Here is a 14000-nt window from a genome sequence, read left to right as displayed (position 1 = left end):
CAATTTAAAGACCATAATTTGTTTTAGCTGCTGAATAAGGTTTATTTGATCAGTCCTGCGCTGTCAATCAGACACATCTAGGTGGATATAGTTGTCTTTATTTAACTTGTGTTTTTGATAGAATAAGGACAATACAGACAAATAGGTGTTATACAGTAAGAAGTGAAACAACACAATGTACACAGTGTGTCTAGTTAAATTGCAGCCCAGTACTTTAAGGTTTATTCAGCAAAATTAGCAAATGGTTCAAGCATGAAATTATGTATGTATGTATGCATGTATTCTACATTCTGCACAGATGTATGTGCATGTTTGACTAAAACTGTAGCACCTTTTACAGCCACATGTTTTGCTTTTCAGCAAAATACACACAATTACAAGCCCACATCAAGCCATAATTCTCAAGCTGGATCAAAGCAATCCAGGCTCATTCAGGCAGAACCCACATGTATATTTTCTCACTAACATTCAAACATATTTTTCTCATGGCTATTTTTTTTGCTGTCAGTGTTCCTACCAAGCATAACAAAAGGTTGAGGGAGGTAAAACAGAGGAAACCCTAAATAGCTCAGCCTCAGAGCAGTCTGAGCCAGGAGTCGAGTCTTTTTTTCCCAGATGAAGAACAGTGGTCCTTCCTGCATTTTCTCACCAAGCTCCTTTAGCTTTACTCCTCAGCAGCTGCCAGGATCACACAAGAGATATGGAGGAATCTATCAGTGTCAAAATTCAGTGAATTTGGGAGATGGTTTGAGCACATTTGCTTGGACAGTCCATCAGTTGTCTCTCACACTGGAGGATTACAGAGGAAACTGGGAGGTGTGGTATTAGGAGGAAGAGTAATGCCTGACGAGCTGATGACTGTTTTAAACAAATCCTTCGGAATAAAATGTGATTGCAAGGAAGGTTGTTATATGTCACCTCCACAACTGTCCGCATCATTCAGTTCTGCTACACAGTGGAAATAAATCAGTTTACCTATGTTTTCTGTTCATACTCTTAACTAAAAGTCATATGCACCAATGCAGTAGTTCTAAAGCGAAACCAATTGACATCGGTCTTAAGGAAAATAAGCTTAGTACACCTACAAAATAAGAATTATAATAATAATAGATTTAATTTATATAGCACCTTTCAGGGTACCCAAGGACACTTAACAAAGTGGAACAAACATATATGAAAACAAACAAAACAAAGAATAAATGGAGTGCCTGTCAGTCAGTACGGAGGGAACAGCCGCACATCGTCAATACCGCCGTCTGCACCGCAGGGAACAGCACCCTCCGTCTAGATGTGAACTTGCATCTGGAGGCTCCGTGCATACAGGGGGGGGCGACGCAGGAGACCCAGAGATCCAGTCCCAGCAACGGAGACCGGGGCGAAGCGACAGCAGAAGTCCAGGTGCTCCCGCACTGAACTCCCGCAGACCCCACCAGCAATGGCGGAGCAGCGACCATCCAACATCGCCGCGAGCCGGGGAAGACCACAGCAGAGGAGTGTGGCAACGGAGCCAGGTGGTGAACAACCCCAAGGTTGTTGTGGAGGGAGGACCAGCGGAGCAGCGATGGACAGCCCACAGAACATCAAGTACGTCTGCTTATAAGTTAGTGTTGTTATGCTAACAGCTGATCGGTGAGGCTAACAGCTGATCAGCGGATAAAGTGAGTCCATGGAGCCAATTCTTCAGGTGTGCAGGCTTCGAGGTAGTAGCACAGCCTCAGAGCTTGTAAAGACAACTTGGCTTTCTTCTTTTAACAGAAAAAAGCCGTTTTGTCACGGACCGAGAAGCAGCGATATTCACGCCAGCGTCCTCTCGCATCCGGGTTGCCATAAAAAGGAATACTTTGTAATGTCTGATTGCGACTCTGACATAATTGTGTGTAAAAAGGAGCTGATGGACTTGTCTTCAGGGAGCAAGCTGTAGGAGCCACAGAGGCATTGTTGGATTGTTAATGTTGGACCACCAGATTCCTTCGCAAGCCGTGACTGCCCAAATTCGTGACAGCACTCTTCCCACACATTATCACTCATGACAGTGTTGTCTGGTCATATTTCATTTGGTGGTTTAATTCCCCTTTTATAGAAAATAAACATTTTGGAGTGATTGGATTTGGAGCTGATTGGGCCCCATACTTCATGCCTGCTTGACTCCCTGTTAATGGATGTGGGAAACATAAGAATAAAAACATTTGCTGATTTAACAGAATTGTCACAATATTGCAGATAACTGGTCCTAACCACAAAATTTTACTGTTCATTATCCACTCTAACAGGAGTTCATTGAGTTGTTTTTGGATATCATTAAGTAGCATCGCTTTTGAAAAATAATAATGCAGTTCCACGTTTTTTCGGTCGAAGCAAAACATTAGTTCAAAGAGGTACAAACACTTACTAATTTTGAAAATTCATTGCAAAAATTGTCCAACACAAAGTGATACATGATGATATAATATGTTACGATACAATATTATTGTAACGTGCAGCTTTAGGACCCAAATGCAACACATAGGGAACCAGGAATAGCGGCTAGTGGAGTTTAATAATCAGACTCAGAAGAAACAGAGCACAGTGAAAATTACAGAAAAGTCTCTGGCAGATCTGCTGATATGGCAGATAGAATTAGGCAGTATCATTGCCAGGTGTGCAGAAGACTTTGCCCCAATACACTTGCAGCTAAGAAAAGAAAGGGCTACAATAACAGGCTGTGGACAGCAGGCAATGAGCTTGTGAAAATGGATGTCAGCAGGTGAATATGTACACGGTGTACTCACAGCTGCAAGTGAGGAATCACAGCGAGAGTCTCGGATCACCAGGAAGTCACAGCGAGGCTGAATAGAAAACTCACAGTGTAGGGTAGAAGTGGAGAGTTTTTACCAGGCAGCCACAGCCAAAACAGTATCCAAGTAAGCAGTGGAAAATCTCAAAGTCGGAGACGGAAGGCAAGTGAGTTTACCGGGGATCAGACGAGGCAGGCTGGACAGGGGCGGGCAGAATCGAGGTAATCAGTCTGAAGAGGAGTGCTAGAGAGTCTTGCGTTAGTGTCAAACAATCTGGCAATAAGTGTCTGTGAGGCTGGAGTATATACAGTATACTGGGTTCATTAGTAATGAGGTGCAGATGTGTCAACAGGTAAGTGGAGTGACAGGGCAGGCACAAGTAAGCAGGTGACCCGTTCTGCCAAACCGTTACAATTAATGGATAAACACAATATGGATCTATATTTTATCATACAATGTAATGAAATCATTACAGTATGATGTGTCACAACATGACCTGACATAATGCAATACAAGGGTTAGCCCTAACCATACTTACCCTTACCCCTAACCCTGCAACTTTTGCAAGCTCGATCTGAGCCACATTTGGAGGTGGTTTGAAATGCAATTTAAATCCAGTTTCTGCAGATGAGTCGTAATCTGGTCACTCTGGCTTAATTTTATTCTCAAATCTGATTTGCTTGCAGTCTGGCTGAAGCCTGTGAAACAATGGCACAATAGGATACAAGACACAGTACAACACAACAGGATATGATGCAGGTAATATCCTGTGATGTGTCAGGATGTGGAAATTACAGTAGAATACATGACATGCATGACATGATGCAGGAAGATACAGAGAGATACAGTCTGGTGTAATACAGTTCAATTGACCACTAAATGCTCAACTACAATACAACTGCAACTAGATAGTTTAAATAATACAACATGTGACGTGCAGCTGTCCTCATCAGAAAAAAGACTGAACAGGCTTTCTGTGAAAGCAGGATATTACCACCCATATTTGTGTTTATTGTTAGGCACCGACTTCTAGTAATTACTACAGCAGCAAAGAAGGAGAGGAGCCTGCCGTGCATGAGCAGGTTTGGAACCACGGTAACAGAGGAAGCCAGATAACCAAGATGGCGCATTCAAAATAACAACAACATAAGCCCAAATTTTTCTATTTCTGACCAATACAACTAAATTACAATGACTAGTGCCTCTTGCCGATCACTGTAGATATCCCGAGTAACAAACAATATTCCCAAAATCACGGTAGACAGAGTTACCAGGTAATCATTACCCGGTGCAACATTTTTGCCATGCTGCCTTTCTGAAGCATGAGTAACATTATTTCTCTAAACCAATTCAACCACTTCAGAGCGTCCTATACACAAAATAACATTATAACTGCCTGGTCACTTGAAAGAGATTAGACTAGATTTACAAACAAGCTACGTATCTTGACTGCAACATCGGAGATATGAGCTTTTGCGAGTCTTACTGTAACCACCATCTTAGCCTTGTGGTTAAAAAATACAATGAAATCAAGCAGAGGTCCTTACTTGTCCAGCAGAAAAGTGGCCAACTCTGCATTGCTCTTGAGTCCTTACAAATCCCGCTACTCCCTCCACCTCTGAAATGATGCTCCGATATTTATCCCAGTTTTCTTTCTGGCAACTTCTTTGTTTTTACACTGCTTTTCTTCATCAGTTTTCTTAATTCTTCTATTTGACATGGGCAATGGTGGGGCATTTGCCCCCCCTGCTGTTGCCTGTCTGCCATTGTTTACAGTTTGAGTTTGAGCTTGAACCCATCTGACCAGGGAAAAGCAGGCACTGCACCTGTGCGGGGGAGGGGGGCTGCCAGTACTGTATGGACGTGCATGATTGACACTTCTCAGACGCTCCCCTTGGCTCTGATTGGTTGTGTTGATTTGGGAGTGGTGGATTCTTCACAGTAAAATCAGCATACCCAAATTAACACTGTAAGAGTTGATCTTAACACTTTTAAAGTGTCTATATGGGTCCACACCTGAAAGTGTTGGAGTTACAATTTAACACTGCCTAACATCAACCAGTGTTAGTTTTTTTTTTACACTTCTATGTAGTGTTAGCAATTAACTCTCTCAGAGGGCTATTTCTTAACACTTAAAAGGTGTCAATATATTCCTAAAAAAATACTTGGAAAATAAACTTTGCTAAAATAAAAAGGTAGTCATGTTTGGCAGTTTAAAAACATTTATTTTCAAACTTGCACCACAAATACTAGAACATGCAACAGTAAGGCATAATGTGTGTCCTCTCACTCTCATTAGAGTATTGCTTATCAAACGGTCTAAAATACATCAGCTGGTCAATGAAAATCACTATATGTTCATTATTTTGCTCTTCTATACAGTACGCAGGAAAATGTTCATCGAAGTACAGTGTGTCAACAGCACAGCCTATTATGAAAGCATGTTGTTCATGTATTATGATATTACAGATTTTCTTAAATACAGGTAAGTCATCATGGGATGTTCCAGTGCATACCAACAAGTCAATCTGGTACTCTGTGCCATAATTTCTGACCCAACATGTAGTTGAAACATCTGAACATGGATCTGATTGTAATGTATGACAGAGTAATTCTTCACCTATATCAACAGTCTGTATCAAGAGGAGCAATAAGTTCCAGTGATTATTGTCCCTTTCAACCACATCACCAAAAATAATTGGGGTATTGCGTAGAATACACCATGACTGAATTGCATATAATTGCATGTGCCCATAATTAAAACTCTGTATCCTATCTGACAACGTGTTCATAGAGATGTAACCATTTTTAAGCACGTACTTGAAAAACAGCTTAAGCTCATACTGTACGACACCCTCCATCTGCATCATGCATTATATCAACTGCAAAATTATCAGTACACTGAAAATACTGTAATGAATCAAGCACACAAGGTTTTTTAACACCATAAACAGTAGGTAGAGCAGGATCTTCACTTAGTGCATTACAGTGTTCAATATGAAGCTCTCTGGAGTGCAGAGTAAGTCCTGGATTATCCTCAGAAAAAACAGACTGAATTTCTTCCTTATTTGTCAGACAGAACCTACAAAAGTATGTTGCACTGAAAGATTCAACAAAGCCGAGCAAACTATTCAAAGCAAGATTATCTCCCGTGACTTGAAATACAGATTCAAACACTGGTTCATCAATATATGGAAGTTGGATTCCTTAAGTTTCTAAAATTTTCAAATCGTCAATTAGAGGCTTTCATATTTCTTCAAAACCGTACATCTTTAAATCTTGGGTGTAGAAAAGAGCTGCAAGATGTATGTTCACTAGCACAGAGTTCACCTTGGGTGAGAGGTTTTATAAAGTAAAATAAACACAACCAAGTTTGTGGATCCCCTTCTTAGAACCCAACAGATTAGCCGTTTCAAAATTGTCATAATAAAGTAAAATTTGTAGAGCATGTCTCTGTTGTGAAAAAAGAGGATGGTTTTGGAAATAAAAGCCATCATTAATGTCTTTGTATGTCCCCGTTTTACAGTGTTTCTCTTGCAAGAAGCACTCTCTTATCTCACCGTTTTTGAAAAATGGATTTCAGTGTACCTAAAATGGGTACATACATGTACTTGTCTGTTACAGGAATCTGACTATATACACCTGTAGTTTTATTTCTGTGTGTATCCATTCTCACACCAAGGACAAATTCTTTAGGCTCAACTATTTCCCATTTTTCATCATAATATTTTTGTCTCTTCATCTGTGTGTTAAATTTTGAAAAGGGATTGTCTAATTGATTTAAACAGTGCTCTACTTTCTTATAAATTTCTGACTCCTTAGTTTCAGACGAAAATGTTTGGAGAACTGCTTCTTGTGCTCGACCTTGAACATCACTAATAACTTCCTCCATCAAACAAACTATCGTTTGGATAGTGCTTTGAGAACAACCAGAGGTTTGTAAGTGTGAAACAACTGAACTGCACATTCTTTCAAGTGAGTTCTGTGTAATTACAGGGGGAACCTGTAACATGGATGCAGCAGAAGTTGTTGGCTGTTCACTTAAAGATTCAAACTCAAAATGTCTTTGTGTGGCCACTTCCTGGTTGGTATCGACCACTTCATCATGGTTCTTATGAACAGTCTTTAGGGGCTTTCTGAAGCTATTGTATGTACAAAAAGATGAAGGACATCCTTGCTCTCCACATTTCAAACGTAAGTTTTTAGCTGGATATAGTCCATGCTGAAATTTTAAATGTTGACAAAGAACTGAACAATTTTTGTGGTGCTTTTTACAAACAAAACGTGAACATACTCAGACAGTTTTTTCAACTGTGCTCTGACCTTTGTGAACTGGCGACATTTTAATGGTCTTGCAGTAGTTTGGCCCTCAGTTCCTTGACTCGTGGGGTTTCCTTTGTGGTTCCAACATCGATGTTGTATATCGTTGTTTGGATGAAAGTGTAGAATGCAGAAAGTGCTTCATCATAGGAGAGGCTGAAGACATAGTGAGTCTTGAACAGCGCATCAAAAGCAGCCACCGATGTCTGAGCGTTGCATGGGATAGCTTTCTGGTCCACAACAATGAAGAACCTTGCGATTTTCTTCTTTTGCTCTCCGATGCAAAGGAGGAAAGGCTGCCTTGCATCAACTTTATCCAGGAATGTAGTGAGGCTGGCTCCTTCCTGTAGTTTGAATCACACATTATGCATATACTTAGCATAACATACTAGACAGCAAGAATGATTCTTACAGTCCAATCTGCACCTCACGCTTCTTACTCGGTAGTAGAAAAAGCTGATGGTACATACCTTAATGAATCTGACAACATGATTGGCTGCCTGTGCTGCTGTTTTTTTCTGGCCTTTTGATGTAGGGGGCAGGAGATGCAACAGCAACAGGAGAGCAGACATATCACCATCCCAGCCTTGAAGACAAATATTTGAGACAGACAACAAAAGCATTGTAAAACATTATTTCTTGCTTACTACAGATACCATTTACCATTTAACTAAAATGATTGTTTTTGTTGAATAACAAAACTCAACTTCATATTCGTCATTATTAAAATGACAATAGAGATCAATTACTTTATTTCAGGAGCAAAAATTTAGCTTTGGATGACTGTTGCATATTGGATTTATTGAAATGGGCATGTTGGATACAGAAAAACTTCATATTTACCGTAGTCATTCTCAACCTCAAGATCAGAAGCAGCCAGCAGCTCGTCAACATAAGGACTTGAGGGAAGACTCTGGCATTCTGTGATGACTGATACATGGTCCCCGAACATCATGGAAAAATCCTGTTCAATCTTTAAACAGAGACACAATGTCCATACACAGCTTACTAAAATGCACTTTGCATTAGAAGGAGTCAGTTTTCAAATAATTTATAATAAAAATAATAATATTCTCTACATATTCCTATCAGTCCGGCTGTATCAAGAAAACGAGGGAAGACATCCAACACTGAAGCTGTTGCATCCTGGTCATGAACCAGCTTCTATCTGTAGTCAAAGGTGGCTCTCATCTTCTCTCTAACCACATATGTGTCCGTTGAGTGTCTCATTATGGAGACAGCCCCCCTGCACTCCTCACCAAGGAGCTGATCACCAGTTAACAGAGATTCTTGTTGGGTTGTCAGACTGTCCTGGAAATCAGGCCTGGAACACTCACAGAAGCCATCATGGGTGTTGTGTTGTACTGTCTTGAGTCTCCATGCAAGATAGCCAGTATTGGCCTGAGGATCATAGTAGTGTTCCTGCATGCATGCACATTAGGGCTGCAGCTATCGGTGCTTTTTGTAATCGATTAATCTAGCACTTTATCGATCGATTAATCGGATAATTTTTTTACCGCGTTTTTAAACAACCAAAACAAATGATGCATAACGAAAATGATGTGGCTGTAAAATGATCACGCATTTCTCAAAAAAACAGAGGTATTCATTCCAACTCCAACATTTGGCTCCAAAACTAAGCCCATTTATTAAGTGCCAGTGCCAATAATTAAACAACAATACAGTTAAATCAACTTACTGTAAAACATGTATAACATGTAAAACTGTGAATACAAACTTAAATAGTAAAGGCCATTTGGCCTTGGTTTTGTTTTCTTAATACAACATTACAAAAAAAGGATTGCACCTTCTGCACCTGCACCTTTTGCACCTGAGAACAAGGAATGAATATAAAATATCAAGCCAAACAGTCACACAATGTGTACAATTTAGAAAAAATAAATGTAAATAAAACAATTATAAACAAATAAAATAAATGAATTATAAATAAGACTTTTTCAGTCTTCAGTCCCCAAATCCATGATAACCACACTAATCCGCCAATCACAAGGAGGCAAATACACTGTGTGGGAAGACTAGGGTCCTCCTGGAACCTAAACTTATCCTGAACTGTCAGGAATCATTTCAAAGTGACATAGTCACATTGGATTAGCCGGTGGAGGCGGTGTAATGCACTCAAACAGAGTTTATAATCACAAAACAGCCAATGTAGCACGTAATTCATGATCATGTCTGTATAAAGTGATGTTTATTTTTGCTCTTCTTCGGCGGCTGTTTCAGTGAGTTTTGGGCGCAGAGTGATGAGACGTATACCGTTGAAATTTGTAGAGTCCCAGCTTTCATATGACATGCTGTATGTAGCGTTAGCATAAAGTAGCGTAATTGCTAACGCCGATTTTTCTGACATGCGCCAATAGCGTGTTTTTTCTACGTGCTCCTTTAGTTGCTTGGTGTCTGAATTGAGTTCCGATTAGGTGAAAATGATTATCATGAGCGTTTAGCTGAGCTTCTTTCCGTTAAGTTGGTGTGCTGCATTAATGTGTTGCTACATGGTTAGCATGCTCTTATAAGGTGTGTAATGCAACATGCGCAGCTCGGGTTGAAGAGGTTAAAAACATCAAAGCTAAACATCATATCTAGTCAAAGCGCATCACATCACTACAAATACAGAGCTAAATTGTGCCAGCCAGCTAAATTCAACATGTATGACGCGCTGGTGTGCTTCCTGAACAACGGTCCGTGTGGAACAATCAAATCCCTGTGCGTATAGTGCGCGTCATAGGAATTTAACGAGGCTTCGAGGCAGAGTTATTGCCTCGAGGAATTTTTATAATTGAGTTAATCGAGTAACTCGATGAATCGTTTCAGCCCTAATGCACACACATCAAATATAAAGTAGTAGTGATTGCAGATACTGATTCTGATAATTTGACCTAATTTCAGATAATCTCAAATCTTTCCTGTAATGAAAAAAAATACATTATGCCTACTCATACCATGATGGCCCACTGGTAGATACAGACATAAATGAAAGGCTTTACAAAACACTCACTGGGCAATGTAAGGAAACTACTTCAACTTTGTGGGGCATAATATAAAGCATAATTTTATTGGTTTGTCATATCAGCAGAGATGTTAGTTTTGGGCCGATGGTGATATTTAATTTCATTATCAGCTGATATCAAGGTTGTGCCAATAATACTGTGCATCTCTTATATAAAGCAGAAACATGGCCAAATGAAATAAGTTCTACAACACATTTTTGGACTTCAAAGGCACATTAAAACTTACGTATCCATGTTTTGAGTAAGGATCTTGGAGATATGGAAAAAGGGTCACAATTCCAAGTGCATAACTGGCCCGGACATGCATTGGTGGAATCCTCCTTTAGAAACAAATTATTTATTAGGGGTATCCAGTCATTTTTTTTCTTTGCCATTATATCAAAAATGATTTCTTACCTGTATGTTTCTATCATTTCTGCAACCAAAATGTTGACCATCTGCTTGCGTGTCGCAACTGACAGCATTTTGGTTTTGTCATACTCTTTGAAGATTTCTTCACCCTTTGGCTTAGAGCTCAGAGCAGTTTCAACCCTCTGCAAAGACAACATTATTTTTTTAACCCTTAGCTTCATGCTTCAAATTAATTGACTACATTTGGTTAAATTTAGTAAAGTTTCACATATTACATTAAACTAATATAAATAGTTCAAGTGCTGTCTCTTATCTAGCAATGTGTAGCTGGTTTCAAGGTTTACCGGTCTTGCTTCATCGCGATCAAGGTCTTTCATGGCCCTCTTCCTGTTCTTTGTGGTTGGGAGGATAATAGTAGAATCTGATGAAATGGAAGAAGCCGGTGATTGTGCTGTGAAGTCTGGCGTCGAAGCTGGTGATGCTGGAGGGTCTGGCAAGGATGCTGGAGATGCTGATGGGTCTGGTAATACAGATGAATCTGATTCATCCAAAGTTATAGCAACGTCTAAAAACAGTTCAGAGAGGAATCAATTTATATTAAAAACAATTTATTGATTGGTAAATGATAAAAAAAATCAAGACAACATAACCTTACCTGTTATTGGATACTGGCGATATCCAGCCTTGAAGTTTCTCACTCCTGACTTGACCAGCTCATCGAATGTGTCGGCATCAACCTCAGTCTCTGATGTGTCAGTCAAGCTGAGCACACCTTCAGTCACAAGTTGGGCCTGCAGACTAAATTTGTCTGTTACTGGGGGGGGAAAAAAAAAAAGTTACATTAAGTTTATTATCAACCTGTCATTAAGACATTTAGAGCATAAAAGCTTAAAAACAAAACAGACACACTACAATAATAAAAATATTCTCTAAAATGGCCTATAAGGCTTTTTTTTAGCTTAAAATGTGTGGAGACAAACCTTCTTGAACAAACTTCTGGAAGTCAGAGTTTTCATAAATTTGTGGAATTTTTATGTATTATTGGACTCCTCCGTATTCCACCTTTGCCAGCATTTTCTATATGAATTCAGTGAATTAAAAGAGAGGATAGCTTCATGAACAATTTATCTGATCCACTGCTATTAAAATGAAAAGTCAATGTGAGCCAATATCATGCAGCTTAGCCCATATAATAAAAATATCTTACCACAAGAAATGCCAGGAGACATTAATGCATCTACACATTTTAAAAGACATAAGGCACAGAAAAAAAATAATGCTAGTTATTTTCATGTCATTGAGGGAACCGACATTCAAGTGTCTCCCAAGATAAACCATATGACCCTTAGAAATATAACTCCCTCTCAAAATAATAGTGATATTTCGGTGTGCCCCAGTAAAAAGACATCCTGCTATGAGCAGTCCGTCGAAAACCGCAATTTTACGGTGTGTGTTTGTTACTGACAAAATGTTATATTATACTTTACCAAGAGCTGTGTTATTTTCACAAAAATGGATGAAGGGCTTGCTAGTGTTAGCACAACTTTAGCACTCTAGCTGGCAACTCCAAACCATAAGCATCATCTTATCACGTTTTATATCTATGGTTACAAAGTGCATGACTCGTCTCACTCAGCCAAAACGTCAAGCCAAACTTTCCGTTTAATGCCGTTACTCACTTTTTATGTTACAGTGAGACCAGCATGCATGCTAACCGCTAGCTCATTAAGCAGCTGTTCGGGTGGTTAGTAACAGCGTGACGAGTAAAGTTACCATGGCTCACCATTTTAAACGACCGGGTGCCCGAAGAGTAATATTGATATAAAATACAATATTATCAGATACTACTTCATGTACTTACCGAACAGTGTAACCGTTAAAAGTTGAGACGTCGCTCTATCTTCAGCAGACCGATTGACACGCAGTCGAGACTCGAGTCGAGAAAGTTCTTGCTTCAGCAGAGCGGTATTTGTATGGTATGGGGGGAGGGGCGACGTTAACACTTGAGGTGTGAAATACAGGATCAGAGTTTAGAGTAAGAAGTTCGGAGATAATATTTAAACATTTACACTTACAGGTTTGATTTAGTGACACTTCCTTTTACACTCGGTTTTGACAACAACTATTTAACGACTGGGAGTTAATTATAATGGATTAACTCTATAATAATAATAATATTAATAATAATAATAATAATACATTTTATTTGTTTGATGGCGCCTTTCAAGTCACCCAAGGTCACCTTACATAGGATAAAAGCATAAAATCACAGAATAACATCACAGAATATTAAAAACAAACATTGACAGAAAAAGAAAAAGTTAATTATACTCTATCCAGAGGATAATTAACTCTACTAGTGTATGTCTAGTTTAACACCAAGAATTCAACTCTTCTCAATTTGCTGTGTTGCAAATCAAATTACAGCCACTGGGTGGAACCACAGACAGTGGATTTTTACACAGCCGACCTGTATCTTTACTGTCAGATCATAATGACAATTTTTGCAAATATAACAAAAATAGTTACAGACTACAGCTTTAACATGTTCAACAAAAAAATCCTAAATCAATAAAACCAGTGGTGTGTTGACTTGTAGTCCTTGGTGGCAGTGCAGAAGTGTGTTTGTGTTTGTGAACTGCACACGGTGCAAGCTCTTGCCCACCAGAGTGCTAAGCTCCTCAGTGACCACCCGCACCATGCTCTTGCAGAGGATGGAGGTGAGTGCCAAAGGTCCAAGATCATTCATGGTTTTGACATGAGGCTTTTTGAGAACAGGGATGATAGTTGTCTCATTTCACGCCCTTGGGACAAAGCTGGATGCCAGGAACAGCTGGAAAAGCTGAGATGCCACATGGCCCAGCTTGGCCACACACTCGCTCAACACACGATCCTTCCCAGAGGAAACGAAAATTGGAAAAGAGATCTCAGTAGTGTCTCATTCATTTCTCCTAGACAACTATGAGATCTATGTGAGACCAAAGTGAGGCTGTGGCTGATTTCTCCTGTTTCTCAGTTGTTTCTCCTGAGACACAGGTGCACAAAATCTCAACTTGGGCTCCCTGCAAGTTTCAAAGGAGATCTCATGAAGCTCTCGATGAAGTCTCAGAATGTCTCAACTCTTGTGTCTCTTTTTGATCTCAAGCAGAGACATCAGAGAGGTGTCTTTATGAAATCGATCTATTCTCGTCCCAGTCTCCTCAATTCATGTATCTCAGGTTAATCAAACAGGTGCACAAAATCTCAACTTAGGCTCCCTGCAAGTTTCAAAGGAGATCTCATGAAGCCCTTGATGAAGTCTCAGAATGTCTCAACTCTTGTGTCTCTGTATGATCTCAGGCAGAGACATCAGAGAGGTCTCTTTATGAAATCGATCCATTCTCGTCCAAGTCTCCTCAATTCATGTATCTCAGGTTGATAAAACAGGTGCACAAAATCTCAACTTGGGCTCCCTGTAAGTTTCAAAGGAGATTTTACCAAGCTCCCAATGAAGTCTCAGAGATTGACTCAACTCTTGTGTCTCTTTTTG

General features: G+C 39.7%; 1 protein-coding gene across 1 annotated transcript; it reads right to left on the bottom strand.

The window, feature by feature from the left end:
* Positions 1–7117: 7117 nt before the first annotated feature.
* On the bottom strand, positions 7118–13220 carry LOC115578579 (uncharacterized). The gene is made up of 8 exons (XM_030411613.1): positions 13118–13220; positions 11127–11285; positions 10816–11036; positions 10517–10653; positions 10347–10440; positions 7938–8067; positions 7565–7680; positions 7118–7438 (listed from the first exon to the last, which is right to left on the bottom strand). Exons 1-8 carry the CDS (start codon positions 13218–13220, stop codon positions 7118–7120), a joined length of 1281 nt encoding a protein of 426 aa, XP_030267473.1.
* Positions 13221–14000: the final 780 nt, after the last annotated feature.

The sequence above is a fragment of the Sparus aurata genome, chromosome 3 (assembly GCF_900880675.1).
Source record: "Sparus aurata chromosome 3, fSpaAur1.1, whole genome shotgun sequence".
NCBI lineage: Eukaryota > Metazoa > Chordata > Actinopteri > Spariformes > Sparidae > Sparus > Sparus aurata.
Note: the sequence above shows the minus strand (reverse complement) of the source record. Positions and strands in the feature narration are given on the sequence as shown.